Source organism: Kogia breviceps, chromosome 5 (genome assembly GCF_026419965.1).
Source record: "Kogia breviceps isolate mKogBre1 chromosome 5, mKogBre1 haplotype 1, whole genome shotgun sequence".
Lineage (NCBI taxonomy): Eukaryota > Metazoa > Chordata > Mammalia > Artiodactyla > Physeteridae > Kogia > Kogia breviceps.
This window is the reverse complement of record NC_081314.1, coordinates 12,106,352-12,132,756: the sequence shown is the minus strand read 5'-3', so window position 1 is coordinate 12,132,756 and position 26,405 is coordinate 12,106,352. Positions and strand designations below refer to the sequence as shown.

Genomic DNA, 26,405 nt, shown 5'->3' with positions numbered 1-26,405 from the left:
AAATGTAAGATCATATGAAAATGCATATTTTTCAATGCTAGTATGTATGCTGTGACCATGTAATTTAAATCATCAGCCTTTTCAAAATAGAAATCCCAACTGAAAATTTAAGTAAATCTCTAGCATTTGGAAAATATATAAAACACCTGTTTCTCCAATTTCATAATTAAGCTACAAAAAGTAGAAAAACCAAGCAAAAAACCCATACAACATACTCCTTACCATTAGTTCGGGTGACGTGATATCTCTTGGGCCCTGATATGGATCGTCACTAGATGCAAATGAGGCAAGTATTGACAAACCATTGAAAACCTGTTGATAGTGTTCTCCAATACGTAGCAATAATTCATTATGCAGTCCTTGGAAATCTTGTCTCAACAGGCTCCCGAGTTCAATTTCTGTTTCATTCTAACCCAAAGACACATTTCAAAAACTTTTAAAAAAAGTTTCTTTTTTTCTCCATACTAATATCTTGGAAATAAGTATACTGATTTTAATACACTATTAATTAATCAGGAGCTCTAGATCAGGTGACAAGCATTACTAATGATATAACAAAGTCACTGGAAAAGGATTCTGACCTTGATTTCTCCTGGTATGTCTGCCATGGGCTACAGGTAATGAAAACAAGTGATCAGACCTTATTTTGAAATAAAATTTTAAAAAGGGAGTTCTAGTTTTCTATAAAGGTTCAAAATGTCATCCACTCATTATTCATGGAAATGTAATGTTGACAGGAAAATCAGTGGCTCAGAGCACAGTCTTTCTGGTCAGACTGCTGATATTTAAATTCCAGCATTATCATTTATTAGTTGTGCTGTGACTTAGACAAGTAACCTAATCTGACCTTTCTCTGCCTTAGTTTTCTAATCTATCAAATGGAAAAATAGTACTTTTATCTCACTGGGTAACTGTGAGGAGTTACCCAAGTGAAATGATCCATAAAGATTGTTTAGCAAAGTTTCTGACATGTAGTAAGAAGCACTGAAATGTTATTATCATTCCACTTTTACAATAAAGATTTTCTTTCTCAAAATGAATAAATACACTCAATATTCAAAAAGTCTCATGTGGAAAGAGATCCATAGTTGGCATATCATGAAATACGTGAAATAAATTAACATCAGAGAAAAACAGTAGAGTTACATATGCATATCTGACAAGTTCTCTTGTTCCCATGTAGCCTCTTATTCCTGATATTGTTGCTACTATAACACCAAAAAAAGAAGCACAAGCTATCATTTTAAATTTGAAAACTAGCAAGAAACTGTAGGGCCAAACTGTAATCAGAGCACTAAGTAAACTCAGTGCTGACATTGTACTACAGTTGAAGGATACTGCGTCTTCCAATAGATGTAATTACTTGCATATCATTAGTCATTTTACAGCTCCAATCAATTAATAAATTCTAAAATGAAATTAGCTGAGACTTCCCTGGTGGTCCAGTGGGAAGGACTCCATGCTCCCAATGCAGGGGTCCCAGGTTTGATCCCTGGTCAGGGATCTAGATCCAACATGCATGCCACAACTAAGAGTCTGTGTGCTGTAAATAAGAAGCCCACATGCTGCAACTAAGAAGTTTGCATGCTGCAACTAGGAAGTCTGCATGCCACAGTGAAGATTCCGCATGCCCCAACTAAGACCCGGCATAGCCAAAATAAAAGTAAATAAATAAATAAATAAAATTTTTAAAAAATAAAATGAAATTAGCTGAGAATCTGATCCATGAATGGATGACTACCTATCATATACCATTATGGTAAAACACTCAAAGAATAAAACAAAAGAATAATTCTATTTAATACTCTCCTTTGGCCCAGGGCAAAGCTTATTTATGTACCATTTGAACTTATATTACCCTAGGATAGACTATAAACTACAGATAGACTATAAACTACTCACTCTATTTCCTACGAGTATGTCACAACAGCTTTCCTATAATGCTAATTTAAAGAAAAGAGTAAAATATAAACAAATATTCAATTACCTTTAGGTAATGAAGGGCACGTTCTAATTCATCCTTGGAACAGGAACAGACCAAATGGGAAAAAATATACTTGAAATTATTTATTAAAATCTCTCTACGATTGACATTTAATTGTTTTCCTAAAGTTCGAATGAGAGCAGAAGCTGCAGGGCTTGCTTTGGCAGCAAGGTCAGGTAGCAGAACTTGTAATGTTCTCTGAAAAAGAAATACTACAATTACTAAAAAGTACATTTGTCCAGGTGATAAAATATTCATATAAGCTATGTTCAAAAATAATTTAAAATGCCACACAAATTTGAAGTCCACATACAACATATCTGAATTCAGATATACCATTTATTCATTCAACACATATTTAACAAGCATCTACTATGATTCAGGCACTTCAGATACAGCAGTGAAAAAATAGACAAGGTCCCTGATGGCACAGAGTTTACACTGCAGAGGGGGAGAGACAGACAATAAATAAGCTAATGTACAAGTAGCAAAGAAAATAATTTCTCATGAGTATGTGTTAAAATGTACTCATGCTCTTAAGGCAGTGGTTCCAAGCCTGATTTATTATTTGAGCTAACTATAGTATGTAGACAATAAGCAAGAGTAGCCATAAATACAATATTTTAAATTTTTTAAATTAAAAAGTTGATGCTGCAATATTAAAGAAACCTTTTTAACACACTCACCATTCCAACATGGCAACAAATCTACTTTGATTTTGGTCTGTTTCCTTTAAGATCTCGTTCATAAAATAATACACAAAATTCCAAACATAAAATGGTTGGTCTTTCATTTATTATGTATCTAATGAACAACTACTACATGTCAGCCACTATCCTAGCCACTGAAGATGTGACAGCAAATAACTCAGGCCCTGCCCTCAGAGACACTTAAACCTTATTTGTGTTATACCTTTCAACTTAATATTAATCTTGTAAGACTGTTATGACATTATAAGGTAGTTTCTCTAAAGTATTTATAATTATTATGCTAAGGTACATAATATTCTAGGACCTAAGTATTAGACACTTAGTTTCTTCTCTGGGTTTTGTCTATTTGCTACTTGGAAAATGTTGCAATAAACATCTGTGCTTTGGGGCTCCCAGATGGAACTACTGAGAGAAAAGGTAAAAATATCTTTGTGGTCCTTAGTATAGTATCATATTTCCTTCTAGGATTTGTCCAATTTACATGCAATTTAAGTTTGTTAAAATATGATAATACTGTAGAGAAAAATTCTGCATGGATCACTATTATAATACCAGCTAAGAATAATAAGCTTTGCCTTCAGGAAAACATAAGAAGATAATCTACACCATCCATCTTTCAAATCTCAGCCCCACTAATGACTTTTCAAAGGCTTTCCATACTACTCCAAACTACAAACTCTATCATCTGAATTCACAGGTCATCTATAGCACTACCAACTCCTTAGGGGTAGGTAAGATCATATTAGACTTTCCATTACCAATGGAACCAATCATAGCACTAAAGACATAAGGGCTCAGTAAACTGAATTAATTAGCATTAATTAAATAGTATGAACCTTTCAAGATAGCTAACTCTTTAGAGCAATGACTCAAATCAACACGTATTTCACTTTTATAACATAAGTAATATTATCATATCAAAGTCAAAGGAAAACATGCAAATTTGAAAATCTATGGTCTACATTGTACTTGCCAGATTTTCTTTTAAAAAAATCTAAAATGGAATAAGCACAAAATATTAAATTGAAAACCTCAATTAAGTCAACTATACTTTGCAACTTACAGTAAGGAAACGATTAAGATCAGGAAAGTCAAAAACATTGGCAATTTCAGACAAGGTATTTAAAGCCATTTCTCTCTGATGAGCCACATCTTGTTTCCGCATCTCAGCATTCTGGCATGGAGTACTAGGAAGCACTGTCATCTGACTGGAGTGGAGGGATTCTACCAAAAACTAAAGCAGAATGATTTATTAGTTTTCACACAAGGAAGAACATTTAACTAATATGTTTTAAGTTAACATAAAGGACAGTATCAGACAGTGTTCTAAACATATTACCTAAATTAGTTCATTTAATTTTTTATTATTATTATTATTATTATTATTTTTTTTTTTTTTTTTTTTTTTTTGCGGTACGCGGGCCTCTCACTGTTGTGGCCTCTCCCGTAGCGGAGCACAGGCTCCGGACGCGCAGGCCCAGCGGCCATGGCTCACGGGCCCAGCCGCTCCGCGGCATGTGGGATCTTCCCAGACCGGGGCCCGAACCCGTGTCCCCTGCATCGGCAGGCAGACTCTCAACCACTGAGCCACCAGGGAAGCCCAGTTCATTTAATTTTTGTGACAACCTTCATGAGGTAGATTGTGTATATACTCCCTTTTACAGATGAAGTAACCAGGCTTAGTTAAGAAACTTGAATATCTTGCTAAGGATTACACCACTAACACAGTGCAAAGCCTGTATTTTAACACATCCTTACTTTTCAGTCTTGAATCAACCTTTTTTTAAAACAAAGTGCCTTATCCATAATATAAAGGCATAAAAAAGTTTATTATCACTAAAAGAAAGGCTAATACAGAACGGCTTCTCTTAACAGATTAACAGTAGAGTGTAATAATTATTATAAGATGATTTTTCCCCTCTCCCATTTATAAACAATATCTTCAGACCAAGATACGAAAATATAAAAATGATGAGATTTAGGTTCTTTTATATAAACCATTTAAAAAAATACCTCTTTTTTAAAGCAAGAAAAGTGAAACATATATGTGTTCTTTTTTTAACTTTTGCAAAGTAATGCTATTTCCTATAGTCAAGGCCAATGCTGACTCTCACCTGACAGATGGGTTTCTTATACTGGCTGAAAAAGTTTTGCAGTTTAACACTTTTAGCTGCAACCAGAGCTCTAATTTCTGTGTATGCTGCTCCAGAGACAGATGCTGACTTGGATAATAAACAATGCAATAAGTGCAAGAGGGCAAAAGGTACCAAATCCCCTTTTGCTGCCCTAAAATTATTAAAAAAAAAAAGTTATTATCAATGTTTTGAAAATAAATGGAAATCCACAAATAAATGCATACTGATATCACACTTCTTCCTATAACATCACATCTCTCATATCACCATTTCTAACAGCAGGCAAACAAAAAAGGAAAATGGCCATAATAAATAAAGAAGTATACAAAAGCTGCCAAACATACCTTCCAATATCTCCTGTTGTAAGAATCAAGGTATCCTTCAACTCATTATTTCTTGAGATCTGAGCATGTGTATATGCTTCCTTCATTCTTAAGACAAAAAGCTAGACCAATAAAATTAACTAGTTAAAGAAATTTTTAAAGCCAGGTTTATGAAAACACAGAAAAATAAAATTTAAATAAAATAAAATTTTAATAAAATAAATAAAATAAAAATAAAGTAAAATAAAATTTAAATTTAAAATAAAAATCATCAACCTCTTTTATAAATCCATCTTCAGCATCCAAGGATTCCAATATATGCTTGATATTTCCACTAAAAGCCACTCTAACATCCTTGTCTGGATCTTCCATTAAATTTAATAAAGTTCCAAGAACGATTTTTACATGTGTTTCATCTTCTCTAAAATCCAGGTGCTTACAAAGATGATACAGATTATCTATGAAAGCTAAAGGGCAAAAGCATAAAATACTTAATTTAACACAGTAAACAGAAAAGTTTTACTATAAAAATACTGTCAGTAAATAATATACTACAAAGAATGCTAAGTTGTCTTATAAAGTCAATATTTTGTGTTTAAATTTGTAAAGCACACAGAATGTGGAGGATTAAAACGAATAAATACTGAGTACTTATAAAACTGAATACTTATAAATTTACTTTTACTTAATAAAAGTTATACATAATTTAAATTTAAAATAAATTCTAGAATTTTTTAAAGTTTTAAAATGACTAGTCACTTAGGTTTTGTACATCATTATATTACGGGATAGATTTAAAAGCACATTTCACTAATCTAAAGAACTGTGAATTAAAGGCAAGCTTAGCCTTATGTTAATCTGATTTTGTTTTTAAAGATTTATTTATTTTATTTATTTTTGGCTGCATCAGGTCTTAGCTGCGGCACGCGGGATCTTTCATCGCAGTGCTCGGGCTCTTCGTTGTGGTGCACAGCCTTCTCTCTAGTTGTGGCATATGGGTTTTCTCTCTCTAGTTGTTGCGTGCAGGCTCCAGGGCGCACGAGCTCAGTAGCTGTGGCACAGGGGCTTAGTTGCCCCACGGGTGTGGGATCTTAGTTCCCTGACCAGGGATCCAACCTGCATGCCCTATACTGCAAGGCGGGATTTTTACCACTGGGCCACCAGGGCAGTCCCTGTTAATCTTATATTACATTACATTACATTACTAGATTTAGGGAGTCCTAGAAATCACCTATCATACATTGTTTTGAAAACTTGAGGGCAAGTTGTAATTTATTACCCAAACAAAGCAATCTTTCAAGTATGTGTATAAATCTCATGCTCCCAACGAATTTATACACCATTACCATCAGAAAGCGGCAAAGATACAATCCATACTCCTCAGCTGGGCAAAGTATCTAACTATTTGAAGTTCTGAAGGTTTAAAGTAGTGGCAGGAGACACACTAAGAAGGTCCTGTGATCACTGAAGAGGATACAGAATACTGAACCTCACAATATTGAACCAAACATCAGGTATGCCCCATTACACTGTCAAATCACAAAAGCATTTAGAAAATCTAAAAATTACTTCCATTGTTAGTTCTGTGATACAGTCTAATACCAGACATCCCTTTTATGAATGATCATTACATAAGCATTGACTCTATCAAGCAAGTCTAATTTTTTAAGGCTTTAGCCTAATTCCACTACTGATTTTAAAAACAGAGCTTAAATAGGTTTTAAAATATTAAATAGATCATAACAACCACTCACCAAGTTTCACAGGACTAGGTAATTTTTTTTTCAGTAGGAAAAGGAATGGCTTGCAAACAGACGCTTTTAGTCGAGAAGATGAACATTCATGTTGAGAAGTGACTTTTAGGCTCTTACATAAGAGGTCAATACGTCTATGTTCAGAGAAAGGTTCTGATAAAGAACTTGTCAAATAAAACATGCCATGAAGTGTACAGACAAGCTGACCAAGTATAGATGCAAATTCTTTCTTGACAATGTCAGAATCATCTTTGACTTTATCTCTATGGGGAAAAAACCAAAAAGTACTAAACCTTCTTGCTTAATTTTGTGGTCTAAATAGTCTTGTTTAATTTGAGGCAAAAGTACTGGTAAAACAATGGGTAGAAGGAAAAAATTTTTAATTCTAAAACTTAAAGCAATGTTTGCTCTATATACCCAGCAATAAACATAAATTTGCATATATGATATCTGTCCAATCAAGTTGTATATTCAAATTAAAATATTAATACATACATAAGAATCTTGGGAACTCTGTTACAAGAATTCTGCTGCTGTAATAAGATAAAAAATCCATTAATACAACTTGTCCGGATTACTTCATGGGAGCTCTGCAGGGCCCAGCTGTAAACTGCTGTTCTCCACTCAAGGTATATTCTTCTTGGAAAAAGAGTTAGAAGAAATACGCATCGTGACTGTACCTGTGGTGCTGAAAAAATTAAGTCTATTAATCAAGATTTCTAAGTGTTAATTTTATATATATATATATACACACACACATATATATTTATTCTTTGTTGTAAAGTCAAATAACATTTAAAATACATATAGTATTTAATTAAAAGCTCCTTTTCCAAAAATAAAGCATGTGCACTGAAAAAGGTCTATGCCCAATCTTACTAGATAATCAGGGAAATCCAAATTGAAACACCCATCAGATAGCAAAAAACTTGTTTGTTTAGGTAGTTATCTCTCTGACATTCTTTCTTTCTTTTTTTTTTTAGCCGCACTGCATGGCTTGTGGCATTTTAGCTCCCTGACCAGGGATCGAACCTGGGCCTTCTGCAGTGAGAGCACAGAGTCCTAACCACTGGACCGCCAAGGAATTCCCTCTTTTTTTTTTTTTAAAGATAACAAAATTTTAAAATTTGACAATGCCAAGTGCTGGTGAGGATATGAAACAACAGGAACTCACATATTCTGCTAACAGAAATATAAACTGCAATGACATCTTTGGAGAACAATGTTGGCAGAATAGAGTTGAGGATGTACAAATCCTACAATTTATTCCTTTCTATATGTCTAACTCATTCTTTTCAAATTATTAAAAAATGTACCTTCTCTTGTAATTATTGAAAAAATAGAAATGATAAGTGTTAGAAGTCCTATATAGAGATAAATGAAAAGAAAACAAATCACACATATAGAATTCTGTGACCACTTACAGTAGCTATCTGAAATCCTCTGGCTTAGTGTTAGAAGACTGGTGGCAAATGTGGTCAACTTTAAAGAGCCATCATCAGAATGGGAACATATCCATGGAAGTGACAGCATTCCACATAAGTCTTCCAGGATATGATCTTCAAATGAAGTTTTTACTACAGAAATACACATTAGGTGATTAATTATACCTTTTCTTTAATCATATTTACCTGTGTCTTCTTTCAATAAAAAAAAAAAGACATTCTAAACATCTTTTACAAGTGGAATTACAGCAAACATTCGATAAACAGGGGTTCTTAACATAGAGATGATGTTCTGAGGTCTGTGAATCCAAAGGAATTAAATGTGACTTTATAAAAATATGCATTTATATGTTTTTTAGGAGAAGAATCATAGCATTCTTCAGATTCTCAAATCAAAAATTTTAAAGTTATAAGTAGTTTCTATTGACCGAAAAAGAATAAATCAAAATGTTAGACAAATAAATTTAGAACTTACAAATTACTGATAAGCTTAATAGAACTGAAGTCAAGAAAAATCTTTTGGGTAGTCCCAACAATTGCATATTTAAGCCTTAGGCAAAAGAGAAAACCTATTCTATACTGATTACCTTTTAAGGTTATTTTGATCTATTGGTTTTTTTGTACTCACCTTGAATATACATCAAAGCATCATATATTTTTACCACTCTGTCAATAACTGTCTCCAGGTCAGGTTTCTGAACAGATTCTAACAAAGTCCTGCAGCTCTTAAGCACTTTTGTGTAAAAATCCAAAGACATCCAAGTTATCACTACTGAAGGTTTCTTCTTACATTTCTGCTGACAGTCCTTGAAATCACAGCAGCTGCAGTTAAAACATTTTTTAAGACATAGAATTAAAATGAATTTTGTTATAGTCAAATCTAGTATCGTAGTAAGCCAAAAGAAACTTTGAGTATGGGACTTCCCTGGTGGCACAGTGGTTAAGAATCCGCCTGCCAATGCAGGGGACATGGGTTCAAGCCCTGGTCCGGGAAGATCCCACATGGTGCAGAGCAACTAAGTCCGTGCGCCACAACTACTGAGCCTGTGCTCTAGAGCTCTCAAGCCACAACTATTGAGCCCACATGCCACAACTACTGAAGGCCACGCGCCTAGAGCCTGCGCTCCGTGACAAGAGAAGCCACTGCAATGAGAAGCCTGCGCACCGCAAGGAAGAGTAGCCCCCGCTCGCCGCAACTAGAGAAAGCCTGCGTGCAGCAGAAGACCCAATGCAGCCAAAAATAAATAAACTAATTTAAAAAAAACAGTGAGTATGAAACTAACCTATAACTTTAATTCAAAGTAAATGTGCATATCAATGAATGTATCATTATTATTTTAAGTTTAATCCCTTTATGTCTAAATCACTCAGGATTTGGTAAAGCTAATCTATGATATCTAAATGTGACACCACCAGGCTTTAAAATAACAGAAGATATGCCTGTGTAAACCGTTTCTTAATTATACGAGAAAGGCAGACTTCAACCTAATTAGCTATTCCTTCAAATTATCTCAAATTCCAAATTTAATGCAATCTGAATTAATATAGTTTCTTTAAAATCTCCTTCATAACTTTGTATTAGCTAGTTAAGAGTCAGAAAATACAGAATAAATGATTATGTAAAAAATTAACAAGGAGTGTTGGTCTATAATGTGGCAGTAGAAATAAGACTAAATCTTCAGAGGGGGTTCACACTTTGTTTCTTCTGATAATTAGCCTATATTAAGAATGCTAAACTGAAAATATACCTCTAACAAGTTTTAAATTCCTACTTTTATGATCAAAGGGCAAAGTTTTCTTGACAAAACGTTTGGCTAGAAGAGCACTGGCTTCTGAGTTGTATAAAAATGTGTTCTACTTTTCTGCCCCGAAAAGTTAGTTTAGGCTTCAGACAAAAACGAGCCTCAATTTCTCTAAGCCTGAATTTCTAGTGTGTAAAGTGGACATAATAGCATTTACTTCACAGAACTGTTGTAAAGATTAAATAAGATATGTATAGTACCTAACACAGTATCTGGCATTTAGCAGGTGCTCAAAAAAAAAAAATTTCTATTTCACTGAAATGTTTGTGTTCTAAGGTCACAAAAATCAAGTGAATAAAGAGGTCTTCTAAAACAATAAATTCAAATTTATTACACAAAACCCACCCAGAAAATACAAGCTGTTTTACCAGGCCATGTTTTGATGAGAACAATGAACAGTACACAGAGCAGTCAGTTGCAGGATGACAGCGATTCCTTCTAAAGTGTCAATAACAGGATTCTTCAGGTTATTGAATTCAAGGAAAACCTGAAGGGACTCAGCCTTCTGTATCAGTGCACTCCATAATATGCTCTTTTTGTTCATATCCACATGTTTAATTCTGTAATTAATTATAACAGGAATATAAAGATATTCATATGAACTTATATAATTTATATAATTTTGTTCACATATGAAAAATATTTTTAAAAAAGATAGCATGTAATGGCAACTACTGAAATTTTTTTTTTTTTGCCCACGCTGTCCGGCTTCTGGGATCTTATTTCCCCAACCAGGGATTGAACCTGGGCCATGGCAGTGAAGGCGCCGAGTCCTAACCACTGGACTGCCAGGGACCCTACAACTATTGAAATTTAAAACAACTTTTATAGTTGGCTGAAGCATGGGAATTCTTTGGCTACATTACAAAAAAATAGTTTGTAAACATTTTTTAAATTGCTAATAGATGTAAAGTCTCAGAGATTTTTCATGTATTAAAAGGTTAAATTAGGCAAGTAAAGCCTTTAAAAGTCTTTTAAGTAACCACATTTAGTCATGAAATCTTTTACACTAGAATAGACTACAAGCACTATTAAGATATTTTAAGCATTCCTTTGACTACCTATAGAAAGAACAAATGTTCTTTGTGTATTGAAGTCAAAGCACTTACATAAAGATGATTTTTAAGTGACTAAAGTTTTATTAAGTGGCTAAATACAAACTGAATGAAGGTCATACTCCTCTGTCTGTTTTGCTGCTCTTCTGGAAGAGTTAAGAGATGAGCTGAGTCGACGCCTTTTGGGTGATAGTCCATCGCTATTACTGCTGAGGTTTTCCTGTTGAATTTGGCACTGAACCTCCTCAATGATTTCCATACTTTCCATTTTTAAGGCTGCATAAAGTGGGCCCAACAAATACTGAGAAAGCAAAAATAATTTAAAAAACTAATTCTTAGAAAATAAGTTTATATTATTCACAGACAGACAGCAAAAATGCATTAGGTATTAAGATGTCAAATAAGGTAAATTAGTTTCAGAGTCTCATCAGAAAAAACAAAAACCTAAGTTAATCTATATTATTCCACAGTCTATACATCGACATATGTATAGTTCTATATCTAGAACTATGGTCTATAGTCTTAGAAGGCCTAAGACAAATCCTTCTCTCTATAACCTGTTTTTCCCTAGACCAAAATGCCACAAAGAAAAATTCTACAAGGAAATTACTAACTTCTTTTATACTACAAATCTAGCAAGACTTACAGATAAAATAAACTAAAATATGTAATCAATTTATTGTATATCTATTTTATTGTACTGACTGTCTCCCACAGTCCAAATAGAAAAAAAAGGTCATAATTAGGCATGACTAGTACTATATACCCGTAGGTTTTCTAGAAGTGATTGATTATAACCTGTCAAAGAAAAATCTATGTGAGTGCTCAAAGTTTTTGCAATGAAGTTGATAACTGGCCCCTTTTTAATTAATAATGCAACAAACATGTTTACACTTCACAAACTCTACTTTAAAACTTCATTGGCAGTTCATTACCAATGTAGTGCACAAATGTTTCTAAAATCAAATTAAAAATCCATAATAGGAAGCCAAAGTAGATTATAAAAATCATCCCATTCTGAATGTACATTATTAAAGATATTTTATTTTCTCATTACTAATCTTGCATATATGCATACACTTAAATTAAGAACAAATAACATGCTTAACAAGTAACCTTAAAAATGACTTACCTCTGCATCTACCTGAACTCCAAGCACATCCACTAGAGCTCTACAGATATTTCTCACATGAACCTTCCTGACTTGTAAAGCAGATTCATACCCAGCTGGCACATATCTAAGGAAATACTGCAGTAAATGGCACAAAGCTGCTTTTAGCAAATCAGACTTAAGCTGCATAAGCACACCATCTTCAAACATGACACAGAGTTTTTCTAGCAGCATATTTAAATAGACAGGCTCAACATTTCTATAAGCTTCTGCTTCAAAAGGGAATAGTGTCTTTATCAGCTTTGATAATGGCTCTTCATAGAGTTTCAACTGGTCAGCATCCATTTCTACAAGGTGTTTTAATAATTCCAAAAATGAGCTGAAAAAAGTGCTGGCTGGTTGTGCTGGTAGTCCTCCAAGCTCAAAGAGTTCAGTTAAAAGGCTAATTGCTAAGGATTTAACTTTTGGACTACCACATTCCAGCAGAACACAAACTATCCGCCAAAGTAAGAGTTCTTGCCTTCTAAAAAACACAATTGCAATAATACGAATAAGAACCGTTAATAAAGTGACTTCGATAAACTCTAAATTTTGCATGTTCATGAACTGCAAAGGAGCTGGTTGTAAATATCCTACATGTTCATCTAAATGACTTAAAAATCGGCTAACTACCACTGGCCATTCCACAAAGTGTCCCGTTGCATCTCTTTTGTGGAGGTAAATCAAATCTTCAAAAAGATGTAATAATTCCTTTGTCAGTACTCCAAAAATGGCAGGACTCTTGCTTTTAAAAAGAAATAATAATGAGCAGATGACTTCACAGATTTTTTTGTGTAACATGTGACAGGATGGAGTTGCTGCAATCCGCAGAAGTCTTGTTATGATCCAGTTACTGAATTCTTTGAAATAAACAAACAAAAGATATTAAATAAATAAATACATCAGAGTGCCAATCAATTTGCTAAATGCCTGATGATTTATTTTTAAAGTGTAAACTTCACTAACAAAATAGTCTAAAACATTCCCTACACAATGGAAACAGATTATAATAATTTATAATACCAATTTTGGTGTCAGACAAGTTCCTAGCTCCACTTATCAGTCGTGTGAACTTTTCATTTCTCTAAACTTTTGTAACTTCTTCTATGAAAGGGGAATAATGATACCTACTTTTTTTTTTTTTTTGAATTTTTTTTTTTTTTTTTTTTCCAGTACGCAGGCCTCTCACCGCTGCGGCCCCTCCCCCCGCGGAGCACAGGCTCCGGACGCACAGGCCCAGCGGCCATGTCTCACGGGCCCAGCCGCTCCGCATGCGGGATCCTCCCAGACCGGGGCACGAACCCGCGTCCCCCGCATCGGCAGGCGGACCCTCAACCACTGCGCCACCAGGGAAGCCCCCGACACCTACTTTATATGCTACCCTGATCAAGTAAGATAATATATTTGAAATTCTCAGCATAGTGCCTCAAGTTAAATAAAGGCTCAATAACTAGTAATTATCACTCCTTCAACAAATAATGAGTAGTGACTCCGTCTCAGATGCATAAGAACAAATCAGTCATAGTCCTGTCCTCCTGAATCCTATAATATAGTTTCTCGAACTTCTTAACTGCAACTAAGATATATTTTATATCACAACCCAGTATACATATGCATATTTTAAAAATTTAAATATATGAAACAAAAGTTTCATGAAACAGTACTTATTACATGCAATGTACTATGATATTTTCTAGTCAATTATATTTCATCTTCAATGAAATATATACCCACTAAATGGGTTATAACCTGTTTTTTAAAAATCCGTGTAGCAAAGAATATAGACAAACGGGTATTTATAATATATTTTTAAAACTACTATGATAGAAGAAATATAGAACACTCTGTACTAACAGCATAAAGAAAGAGCAACTAAGCCAGCCCTAGAGTAAGTAGGCAGTCAGTAATGGTCAGAAAACACTTTTTAGTGGACATACTATCTAAGTGGAGTCTTAAATTCAAGCAAAAATTTTTTTAAATACTCTATGCATTGTACAGAAAAAAAAAAGTTATGTGCTTTACACCTCTTTATGAGGAGGCCAATAAAGAGACAAAAGTAGTATTTTAGGCTTGAGAGCCATATGATCTCCATGTCCACTACTCAGTGTTGCCTTTGAAGTAGTTGCAGAAAATAAGTAAATGAATGATCATGGCTGTGTTCCAATAAAACTTTGTTTACAGGCGGCCAGCCTGTGGGCCATGGTTTGCTAATGCCTGATCTAGAAGAAAGAGATTACCAAAAACAGAAAAAAGAAAACTTCTAAAGTTTTCAATGGCATATGAACATATTCAATTACTTTTGCTCCATTCTAGGTACCTAGTTCATAATAAAAGAAAACAATAAGGATGCATGAAATAAAACTAACCATTACCATTTTGCTCCCTCAGTTTATACCAAATTTGACCAAAATATGTGTAACAATGTGTACGTTATATGTCAGAAAAGCAGAAGAGGGTAGAATTCATAGAAGAAATTGAAAATGAATGCACAAATAGCAGGACTTACCAATACAACTGCCTTTGGCCTCAGTTTGCCCATGGCTTCCATTCACATTTACAAACATAAGTGGGGAGGATTTCATGATATGCTGGATGAAATCAAGTAACATCACAGAGGTTGGCTGAGAGTCAGTCTTCTTTACAAGTTCCAGAGCAACTAAAACAATAAAAGATTCATTTTAAAGAGTCATGACAAATTAAATGGCAGTCCTTTTAAAAAACTAGACTTTGGTGACAAGAATTATGTCCAACACAATGTTCATGACAAACTGATGGGGCTAAAAACACACTACAATCCTATCTTTCTAATTTTAAATGTTTAATAATCACATGTATTCATCTGTTATATATCCATTCACCAAACTTGTGCTATAGGCCTACAATACGCCTGGCACTGTGTGGAAATCTGAGGATTAAAAAAACCCTCACAACCAGGTGAGGGAGTCAGACAAATAAACTAATCATTATATGTTAACTGCACTAATCTACAATAGAGGAAACAAGTGTCTGGGAAGATGCTTGAAGGAGTTGATTCCTAGATGATGAGGAGTTGGTCAAACAGACAGGGTAAGGACAAGTGGTCTAAACAGATGAAGTACCATATGAAAACACATCCTGCAAGTATTCAGTAGTCGTTTGTTATTTTTCAGGAACTTACAATTTTACTGATCGAAAAAGAAAGGCTAAATGACTATTGTTAAGTCATGAAATCTGTATCAAATTTTGAAATAAATTTATAAACCATGAGCCAAATGCCACTCTGTATTATCCCTTCCACGTAATTTTAACAGACATGTCACATATGACACCATCTTGCCAAGTTGGTAATATTTGTCTTTTAGATTGCCACAAACAGGAAATAGTTGATTCACCAACTCACAGAATCTTATTACCTCCCATAGACAAAGGTGCCAACCCTTATTTAAAGAGTTTTTTTTAAATGGCATTTGCTGTTTCTCAACCACTGACCCAAGACCTAGCTAAAACAGAACTGGCCAAATATTTTTATCTCTAATAATATCATATAATAAAGAAGAACTCATAGCAAGCAACAGAAAATCTAGATAACAAAGAGGAAAACAGAATTACTTTAAAAGCCTAAATCACATTAAGCCTAAATCACATTATGTAACAAGTAATATTGTAAAGAACTTGCTTGAAAATAGTAACTAACATAAACACCAACTATATATCTAAAATTATATCGAGAAAAATGCTAGTATAATGTGTATACATGGAAAAGAAAACAATTTAATTTATAAAATTTATATCAGAAATAATTGTTTCTTACCAACATTTACATCTGTAAGTATTCGGTCAATGAACTGACAAAGAATTTGTCTTGGCTTCTGTACAACGGTATCATATTCCTCTGGACTGGAACTAAAATACAAATAAAATGTTTGTAACCCTGAAAGGGACTCACAGTGTCATTTGTAAAAAATTCTCTAAAGTTGAACTTTTCAAATGTGCTTAGTTTTAATGTTGACACTGATAGTATTCTTCTGCAAAGTATCCAATCTGCAAAGTCTGGACCTGCCCTGCACAATATGGTAGCCCTTATCACATGCTAGTGAGAACCTGATATGTAGTTAGTCCAAGCTGGGATGTGCTACAAGTATAAAATACACGTTGGATTTTGAATATTCATTACCAAAAATGTGTAATACTGCATTAATAGTTTTATATTAATTATATGCTGAAATGATAATACCTGGATATACTGAGTTAAATAATATACATTGGGGTTTTTGTGAGGTTTTAAAGTTTTCCTTGTTCTTTTTTTACTGAAGTATAGTTGACTTACAATGTTGTGTTAGTTTCTCATGTACAGCAAAGTGATTCATATTCTTTTCCATTATGGTTTATTACAGGATATTGAATATAGTTCCCGGTGCTATACAATAGGACCTTGTTGTTTATCCATTCTATATATAATAGTTTGCACCTGCTATTCTCAAACTCCCAATCAAATCCTCCCCTCCCCCACCTTTGGCAACCACAAGTCTGTTCTATGTCTGACTCTGTTTCTGTTTCATAAATAAATTCATTTGTGTCATATTTTAGATTCCACATATATGTGATATAATATGGTAATAATATATACTGTTAAAATTAATTTCACTTACTTCCTTTTTGTAATGTAGCTACTAGAAAATTTCAATTACATACGTGGCTTGCTTTATATTTCTATTGAACAGATTTAGACCTTTAGAAAATCAAGAGAAAAGTTTCAACAAAGAAATTCCAAAGGGAAAAAAGAGAGGAGAAACCCATAATGAACTTAAGGGCCATATCAGCCAATTATAATATATGACCCTACACTGGATTCTGAATCAAAAATAAAAATAGCAAACTATATATGACAATTGGGAATATTTGAACACAGACTAGATATCTGATGCTATTAAGAAATTATATTTTTAGGTGTGATAATGGTATTGTGATATGTCAAAAAAGTCTTTATCCTTTAGAGATAAATACTGGTATTTATTGATAAAATGATGCCTGGAATTTGCTGCAAAGTACTCTGAGGAGAGGAAGAGAGCCATGAATTGATCATTATTAGGTGAAATGGGAAATCAGTTATACCATTTTCTCTTTTACTGTAAGCTTGAACTTTCCACAATAAAAATTCAATAAAATGTTAGGGAAAAATACACATATTGAGTCTTAAGAACAATCAAGAAAAAATAATAGTAAAAGGAGATACAATAATTAAGCAGAGGAAGAGTATCCTAGAATCCTGAATGAATTCAACTTGAGTTCCATGATTTGTGTAAATAACCAAGGAATAGAATATAATAATAGAAAGCCTGTGTTCCACTACATAATGAGGAATCATACAGTTATTCGTGTAATCAACAAACATTTACTGAGTACCTATAATGCGCCACACAACACATCAGAAGCTACTGTTGGGAAGGTGAAAGACAGCTTAATGGAGGAGACTGATAAAGCAATCTAGCCCTCTATCCAGGCTGGATTATGAGGCCATTCACCCAAACAGTTAACACAGGTGGAAGCACACGTATGGGAAGAAAAAAAATTCCGTTTTAGAAATACTGAGTTTAAGGTCTCAAGGGAACAACTAAGTGGAATGTCCAGAAGATTTTTGGAATTACAGTTCTAGACCTCAAGTTCTAGCCTAGAGATATAGATTAACTTATCGATATATAATAGTACATATCAAGCAAGGCTAAACACTTTGTATTATTTCATATTTCACAAGAAATAAGATAGGGATATTAGACCCTAATTTGCATTTGTAGAGACTGGTGCTTACAGAGATTATATAATCTACCACTATTAGAGCTAGTAGTAGTGGAAGCCTTGGATATGAACGCAAATGTAATAAGTAATAAGAAAGCCAAAGAGAGAACCCAAAGTTAAGGTTAGTAGAGGCACGAGGAGAAAAGGAAAGGGCCAGAGAAACGGAAAGAAAAACAATGAGAGATGTGTTCTAGAATCCAAGGAGGTTAGAATTTTAAGGAGGGAGCTGTCAACACAATCATATAAAATTAGTTTGTTAAAATGTCCTTTGGATGTACTTTTTTATTATGGTAAAATACACTTAACATAAAATTTACCATTTTAACCATTTTTAAGTGTACAGTTCTGTGGCATTAAGTACATTCACATTATCCTACACCACCACCACCATCCCTCTCCAGAACTTTTTCATCTTCCCAAAGTGAAACTGTACTCATTAAACAATACTTCCCCATTCCCCCCCGCCGACAATTCTGTCTCTATGAATTTGACTACTTACATCTACACGTTGAATCCTATATTTGTCCTCTTGTGACTGACTTATTTCACTTAGCATACATCTTCACAGTTCATCCATGTTGTAACGTGTCAGGATTTCCTTCCTCTTTAAGGCTAGATAATATTCTACTGTGTTTATACCACATTTTATTCATCTATTCATGTTTCCATAGACACTTGGATTGCTTCCACCTTTTGGCTACTGTAACTAATGCCTCTATGAACATGGGTGTACAAGTATCTGTTTCAGTCCCTTTCAATTATTTTGGGTATATACCTAGAAGTGGAAATGCAAGATAATATGGTACTTCCATGTTTAGTTTTTTGAGAAACTGCCATACTGCTTCCACGATAGCTGCACCATTTTACATTGCTACCAACAACTTACAAAGTTCCAATTTTTCCTTATTCTCACCAACACTGTTATTTTGGTTGTTGTTGTTTTAAAATAGCAGCCATCCTCATGGGTCTGCAATGGTATCTCATTGTACTTTTGATTCACAATCCCCTAATAATTAGGGATGCTGAACATTTTTTCATGTGCTTTTTGCCCATTTGTCTTTCTTCTTTGGAGAAAGTCTATTTAAGTCCTTTCCTCATTTTTGAGAGTCTTATACTCTACTGACCCTTTCCTCATTTTTAATTCGGGTTGCTTTTCGTTGTTGGTACTGAGCTGTAGTTCTTAATATTTGGGGGATATTAACTCCTTAAGTTACTGAAGTTAATAAATATTTACAAGTAATATAAACTCTGGGTGTACAGAATCAAAGAACAAGCAGTTGTATTTATATGTAAAAGAGAAAAAATTTTGTGTTTCTTATCTTATTTAAACCAGCACTGGCCAATAGAAACACAATGCAAGCCACATGTGTAGTTTTAAATTTTCTAGTAGTCACATTAAGAATGTAAAAAGAAACAGGCAATTTTAATCCCAATAATATATCTGAAATATTATCTGAACATGTAATAATATAAAAATTATTAATGAGATTGTTTACATTCCTTTTGGAGGGGGGTGGTAATTAAGTCTTTGAAACCCAGTATCTTACACATTTAGAGCACATCTCAGTTTAGATTAGCCACATGTGAAACGCTCAGTGGCAACATTTGGCTGGTGTCCATAGTAGGTTATAGGACATCACAGATTTAAATATAACAAAAAAAATGTTAAGTCTGAAATTACAAGATAACGTGAATTGTTATAGACAAATTCAGGAGATTTTGTCATAAACCAAGTGTAATTTGACGAGTGTCATTAAAAAATGTTAATGAGGAGGTCTGTGGTGGAGAGGAACCAGGATTGTGGCTGGTGGTCAGAGTTTCCTATAAAGTTTAACTCCGCAAAAAAGGTTATGCATTCATGTGTCACTTGGATAATTTTTAAAAATCAGTTTTTTAATAAAGGTGAAGTGATTGTCATTTATTAGATGTACTATCAGAATAAAGAAATTCATGGGAGAGCAAGGATTTCTTATTTTGCAACCTCTACCTTGGAACTGAGCTAAGAGGGTATACTTTTTCAAAAGTATACAGTAATATTTGGGTGGTAATTTATCACATAAAGTTTGGATACATTTAACAAACACTTGAAAACCTCCCGGGGGCAAGTATCAAATGCCAGGAAAACCAAGGTACCATATGTCTGCCCTAAAAGAATTCGTAGTTTAAAGGACAAAAAAGTAAGCAGGCAATTTTAACACAGCATGGTTAAGTGTTAATAGAGCCAAGATAGAAAGTAAGAGGGACACTCAGCCCTGAGCAGGACCTATCAGTCAAGGCTCCCTGGAGGAGGTGACACAAAGCTGAGTCCCTAGGGGGCTAGGCAGGTAAAATAAGGGAAGGAAGGCGAGTATTCCAGCAGAGGAAACAATATGTGCAAAGGGTCAGGAACAAGAACATAAACTGCTCTAGAAGCTGTCAAAGGTTCTACATGGCCAAAGAACAGGGAGGTAGTACCTGGAAATGAAGCTGAAGAGGGAAGATAAGGTCAAAGCACAAAGGACTGACGAGTTTGAATTTTGTACTGAAGGCAATGGGACACTGAAGGGTTCTAAGCAGGGGAGAGAAGGTTAAACATGTTTCTAAAACATGAATTCAATTATGTTATTTCTCTGTTTAAAACACCCCAATGGCTTCCCACTGAACTTAAAATAAAATCTAATTCCTCATTCTGCCCTATAAAGTGCTAAAGGATCTGGCCTCTGCCTACTCTTCCATCCTTAATTAATATTACTCCCATCTTTGCTCCCTATGTTCCAGGCTTCTTCCTCCTCTTTAAAAAGTAGCCTCATTCCCACCTAGAGATCTTTTTATTTTCTATTCCATCTCAGACACTTCTCCTCCCAGTTTCACAAGACTGGCTTCTTCTCACCATCCAAACCTCCTCTAGTGGCTAATGTTGCTGCTCCCCAGCCCCACATCTCCCTCTCATTTCCCATTTAACATTTTAATGGCAACTATCACTGTTGGAAAAGATCCCGTGATTACAAAGTAATGTTAAACAGGAAGGTCAGAGAAGGTTCTTGGAAATGACATCTGAGTGGAACTAGCCAGTGTTCAGATAGAAGAAACGAGTGCAAAGGAATGAAGGCAGGAATGATCTTGGTTAAAAAAAATAAAGCGAATGTCATTGGAGTAGAGTGAGCAAGGGATGGATGAGGTAGGCAGGATGACAAGGCCATGAGTTCAGAGGTAGGCAGAGGCCAGATTATGGCAGATCTTAGAGGCCCTGGGAAGGAATTTGGATTTTATTCTAAGTATGTTGGAAAACCAAAGGAAGAGTCTGAGCAGGGGAGTAATGTTATATAATCTACAATATGATTTATAGTTGTAAAAATCACTTTGGTTGCTGAGTGGGAAATCCACTGTAAGTGGCTAAAAGTGGAAATGGAGAGATCAGCTGAGAGGTTACTGTAATAGTCCAGATAAGAAATTTTGGTGATAGCAGTAGAGATAGTGAAAAGTGTTTTTTAAAGTTTTTTAGTCACTGTAAGTGGCTAAAAGTGGAAATGGAGAGATCAGCTGAGAGGTTACTGTAATAGTCCAGATCAGAAATTTTGGTGATAGCAGTAGAGACGGTGAAAAGTGTTTTTTAAAGGTACAGTTGACAGGACTTGCTGATGGATTATTAAGGGGTAAGAGAAAAAAATCAAGGATAATTCTTAGGCTTTTGGTTCCTACATTTACAATAAGCTGGGGAAGGAACAGGTTTAAGGACAATAAATCAGCAGTTCTGCTTTGGATATGTTAATTTTCATTTCTGAGTATAGATGTTGAGTAAGCAACCTAATATATATCTCTGGGCTAGAGTGATAAATTTGGGAGTTATCAGCATATAGATGGTATTTAAAGTTATGGGACTAGACAAAGTTACTGAGGAACAGAGTGAAGATTGAAAGAGGACTAATGATATAGCCTGAAAGCACATACAGAGTCAAGAATGATTCCTAGATTTCCAGTTTGGAAAAGTAAGTGAACACGGTATCATTTACTGAGATATCCCTACCTCAGTGAATAAGAGGAATTAAAAAAAAAAAAAAAAAAAAAACCAAAAAGAAAAACTGCTTGGGAAGGTTGGGATATGCAGAGAATTTAAATTGGATACATTGAGTCTTAACTGCATATAGGACGCCCAGGGAACAAATGGGTTATACTAACATAGTCTGCCAGTATACAGTTGCATATATGGTTCTATATGAAAGAAATATGGCTTGGAGACATGGATGTGGAGTCATCAAATAGCAGGTGGTAGCTGAAGGCAGGAAGAGTGGATAAGATCACCCAGAGAGACTAGGCAGAGAAAAGTGTGCTAACAGAAAAAAACACTGAAGCAAAATTTATCCCTGAGAGAGAGAGGAAGAAGAGCACACACATTAAAACAGTAACATCTTACTTTTTTCAGAAATCTAATTGCCATGGTCAATGAAGCAAAAAAAAAAACTGAGGAGAAAAGGTCTTGACGGCTTGAATCTGAAACCCAGCTCTAATACTAACTGCTATCTCTTTGACTTTGGTACTTCAATTTCTGTGACTCCGATTCTTAATAAACAGTGATAATATTTGCTCCATTCTATATTATGGAGATACTGTGAGAGTGAATAAGCTTGAATGAAGCAGTTGCAATGAAAAAGTCAATGACAACTAAAATCTATTATCAGACAATTCACTACGGGTCAGTTTTTCTATTCCATCTCTTAGAATGACTACAAATGAGTGAAAGGTAACTAACTATAAGCTCTGTTGATGAAAGCGACTAAAAATAAATCTAAGATCCTATTATTTTTACTAACAAGTATCACAGAGGAAGAAAGAAAAGGGAAGAGAAGTACTAATCAGCAAATTCTATATTAAAGCAAGGTGGGGAAAGTACACTGAGCTTCACATTGAGCCTGAAAGATGAAATCTGTACATCAACTTCCTATATGAACACTTAACTTCATCTTCTTTTAGAAAGGTAGATGTTACTTTACAAAATGTTAACACAAGTATGCTTGCAACATTCATACAAAGTGGAAAAAAATCATACACACAATATGATGATTCAGTTAAGACAAGTATGGTCCCTTCATTTATATCCTCTTATGCATGTAATCGAGGAAGAGTAAATGTCAGTGTCTCTGTACGGTCAACAAGTGGAGATGGACACAGCTGCACTGCAAAAAGAAAGGGAATTCAATATCCCATGGGCTTAACGTCAGTTGTGGCTGCGTGCTAAGTTTCCAATCAGTTCAAGAAATCGGAAAGCAACTATTCCAATTGATAGTTCAACTGCAGCAGTGGTACAAGCTCACTTATTTCCTGTTCACAGTGGATTACAAATTTTTTTTTAAAAAGCAAACAAACAAAAACCCTGCCTTCTTGTCTTTAGGTCAGGTTTAGGAAAGGCTGTGTGTGTCCTGAATGGGGGCAGCAGCCATCAACATCTACCTACTCTCTTCAGGCAGAATACTGGTTTACACGATTTTACTCTTGGGTTTACAGAAAGGAAAAAAAAAAAAAGAGCTTTTGCAAATGGAACATTATCTTCAAATGTTGGCAATACTCTGTGTGCACATTTATGTTCTGTGGACGTTGTGGCCGATCCCTGGGATTTCTGACTAAAATAACAGATTGAGGACTGGATGATCGATACGAAAGGGGTCCCATCTCCAGAATGGCATATAGTTTCATTTCTTCTTTTTTTTTTTCCTCCAAAAAGTTGTTTTTTGTCTTTTTAAAATAATGTGACAATGCCACGCGAAGGTCTCAACCAGAGGCCCCGCCAGGGGCCAGGCTGGGTTGGGAAAGGGGAGACGCGAGATGGGGGGGGGGGGTCCAGGTCCCTGAAGCCTTCGGCTCCTGTCTGGGGCTGGGAGTGGGTGAGGAGGGGCCTCCGCTGTGCAGAGGGGCTCCAGGCCCTAAAGAGTTCAGTTCAGTTCCGAGAAAGGTGGCTCTCCAGGGAGGGGTGAGGGGCTTCCTGCCTCATTTGGCACCGAGGGGGTCAGGGGGCTCAGGGGAGCCGTCCGGGGGGCTGGGGGGCGGAGGGCCAGGGCCTCCCGTTTGGCACATGGTGGGGGAGGGGGAGGGCCCGGTCTCGGGGGCCTCCCTGTAGGCGGCGTCTGTGGTGGTGGCAATGGCTCCATCATCCACAGAGGATTCTACTCTCAACCCCTCTTCTGGGGGTGGAGGGGGGTCAGGTCTTCGGGGAGTCAGTTCTCCACGGGGCCTGCGGGCCGGGCGTCGGGGGCCCGGGCAGGGGGCCCCGGGGTCTCCAGCGCAGGCGAGACGGAGAAGCGGGAGAAGCACCTAGTTTCATTTCGAAACGAACTTTTCCTAGCAACTGGTCTTCCTTGCCAGAAATCAGAACTAGTGATTTTTCTTCCGAGGGTAGTTTTGGGTCAAAACGTAAAGGTAAAAATCAATTCCTCCACCAGCGATCATAAAGCACAGAAACTGGGGAAAGTCCACGGGTCAAGTACTCCATGTAAGGAAAGAGGCTTTCGAGAAGCAAATGAGTGTAGGAAAGTGATCAGAAAGTGTTCGGAAGGGACCTTTCCCTCCCGCCGCGGAGGCAATCCCCCTGGGGTTTGGGGGAGAGGGACGAGCTCCCCGGCGCCGCTGAGGTAAAGTGGGGCCCGCAGACCACCCCTCCCCTCGGATCCGCATCCCGCAGGTCTGCGGCGACGCCCCGCCCCCTTTACAACGGCTTCTCTGAGGGAGAAGCGCTCAAGTCAGCGGCGGAGCATCTCCACAAGGGCCGCGGCCTGGGTTGAGGGGATCGGGGCCGGGACGCGCGCGGCTGGGAAGGGAGAGCACGTGAGACGCCGACCCGGCCCTACCTGCCCAGCTCCCGCAGGGCCGGGATCATAGACGCCAGCTCCAGGCCGTGCTCGCCCATGGTGAGGACGCGAGGCACGCTTCAACCACGCCGAGGCGGGCTCTTGGCGTCTCCACAGCTCTCTCTGGTGAGAAAGCGCGGCGCCCGACGGGGGCTCGCGGGGCCCAAAACTCCTCCCGGAAGCCGCGGCCGATCCGCTCTCCAGGCCAGAGTTCTTTTCCGCGTAGGACCCGAGGGGGCGGGGCAGGGGGCGGGGCAAGGGGCGGGGTGCGCTCTGGTCAAATTTCCAGCGTTGGGTGCGCTCTGAACCCGAACGCTCGGCAGGCGAGATTCGCGAGAGTTTTGGTTTTTAGCGGTCCTGCTCTGTCACTCACTCCCAGCCTGAGCGGCTCAGATAAGCCAGACTCCTGGATCTGGGGAGGAAAGGGGCGTGGTGGGCACCAGCGCAGAACGCCTCGCATCACAAATGTGAAGACTGAGACAATTCAGCTACAAAAAGGCCCAGGATTAGACCGCAGGTCTCCCCGCGGAGTCACACCTCCAGGTCTCTCATTTTCTACCACTCTCTTGACATCCTTTCTGAGAGATACGGGGCAAAAGATGGGCTCCTCCTTGTCCTTTCTGTTTCAGCAGGGTTTTTTTTATTTCTTTGTTTTTCCCAACTTGAAGTCTCCCTTAGGTTTCCTTGAGGATTCTCCCAACGTTTAATATTTAAAAAGAGGGTTGCATTATATTTATTTGCGTCTCATTTAGTCAGCAGCAATACTATGTATTTTTATGTCACTGTTACGGGCATCTATTACCTATGATTTAATCAGTGGCTTTTGGCTGTAGACATTTCCTAGCTCAACCCAGTTTGTTTATACGAAAAATGGTCATCATAAGAAAGCTGTTAACATGTCAAAATTATGTATTTAATCAGGCAAGGCCATGCAGTGTGCTTACATTGGTTCCTTACACATGAGAATAATCGTTATACAGTATCCTAAAAAAAATCAAAGTGATGGAGTGACAGCCAAATATGCTTCCGCCTCAGGGATTTCACATTTGCTGTGCCCTTTGCCTTGACCTTAAACACCCCTCTTTCATCACCCCTCTTCAGATGTTTGCTGAAATGTCATCAGAGAGCACATAGACTAGCACACTTACACTCACACTCTTTTCCCCTCCATCCTGCTTTATTTTCTTCATAACACATAGAACCAAATTATATACTATTTTACTGACTGTCTCATCCAATTAGAATATAAGCTCCTTGAGAGCAGGATTTTGTCTGTTTTATTCACTGCTTAGATACTCGGGACCTAAAACATAGGCCTGGTGCATAGTTGGTGTGTACTAAATATTTGTAAAATTGTGGAATGCTATAGTGGGAAGAACATGGGATTAGAAGTTGAAGCCCTGTGCAAGTTCTCATTTCACCTGCTAGCAACTAAAGTTACTACAGTTACTCAGTAAAGT

The 26,405-nt window shown here is 36.5% G+C and overlaps 1 protein-coding gene across 3 annotated transcripts in view; it reads right to left on the bottom strand.

The window, feature by feature from the left end:
* The window catches only part of ATR (ATR serine/threonine kinase), a 107,272-nt gene extending 82,103 nt beyond the window's left edge, over positions 1 to 25,169 (bottom strand). For 2 of the 3 annotated variants that reach the window (XM_067033624.1, XM_067033623.1), the window contains exons 1-16: positions 24,946 to 25,145; positions 16,149 to 16,240; positions 14,865 to 15,014; positions 12,341 to 13,218; positions 11,331 to 11,509; positions 10,522 to 10,713; positions 8,980 to 9,173; positions 8,331 to 8,483; positions 7,402 to 7,594; positions 6,907 to 7,169; positions 5,429 to 5,619; positions 5,174 to 5,274; positions 4,809 to 4,980; positions 3,758 to 3,928; positions 1,988 to 2,182; positions 223 to 408 (exon numbers count right to left, since the gene is read on the bottom strand). In XM_067033624.1, coding sequence (XP_066889725.1) covers positions 223 to 408; positions 1,988 to 2,182; positions 3,758 to 3,928; positions 4,809 to 4,980; positions 5,174 to 5,274; positions 5,429 to 5,619; positions 6,907 to 7,169; positions 7,402 to 7,594; positions 8,331 to 8,483; positions 8,980 to 9,173; positions 10,522 to 10,713; positions 11,331 to 11,509; positions 12,341 to 13,218; positions 14,865 to 15,014; positions 16,149 to 16,240; positions 24,946 to 25,004 — 3,369 coding nt within the window. In that variant the 5' untranslated portion in view covers positions 25,005 to 25,145. Of the gene's footprint in view, positions 1 to 222; positions 409 to 1,987; positions 2,183 to 3,757; positions 3,929 to 4,808; positions 4,981 to 5,173; positions 5,275 to 5,428; positions 5,620 to 6,906; positions 7,170 to 7,401; positions 7,595 to 8,330; positions 8,484 to 8,979; positions 9,174 to 10,521; positions 10,714 to 11,330; positions 11,510 to 12,340; positions 13,219 to 14,864; positions 15,015 to 16,148; positions 16,241 to 24,945 lie in introns of all 3 variants that reach the window. The other variant, XM_059064922.2, reaches the window with a different exon arrangement.
* Between the last annotated feature and the right edge of the window lie 1,236 nt (positions 25,170 to 26,405).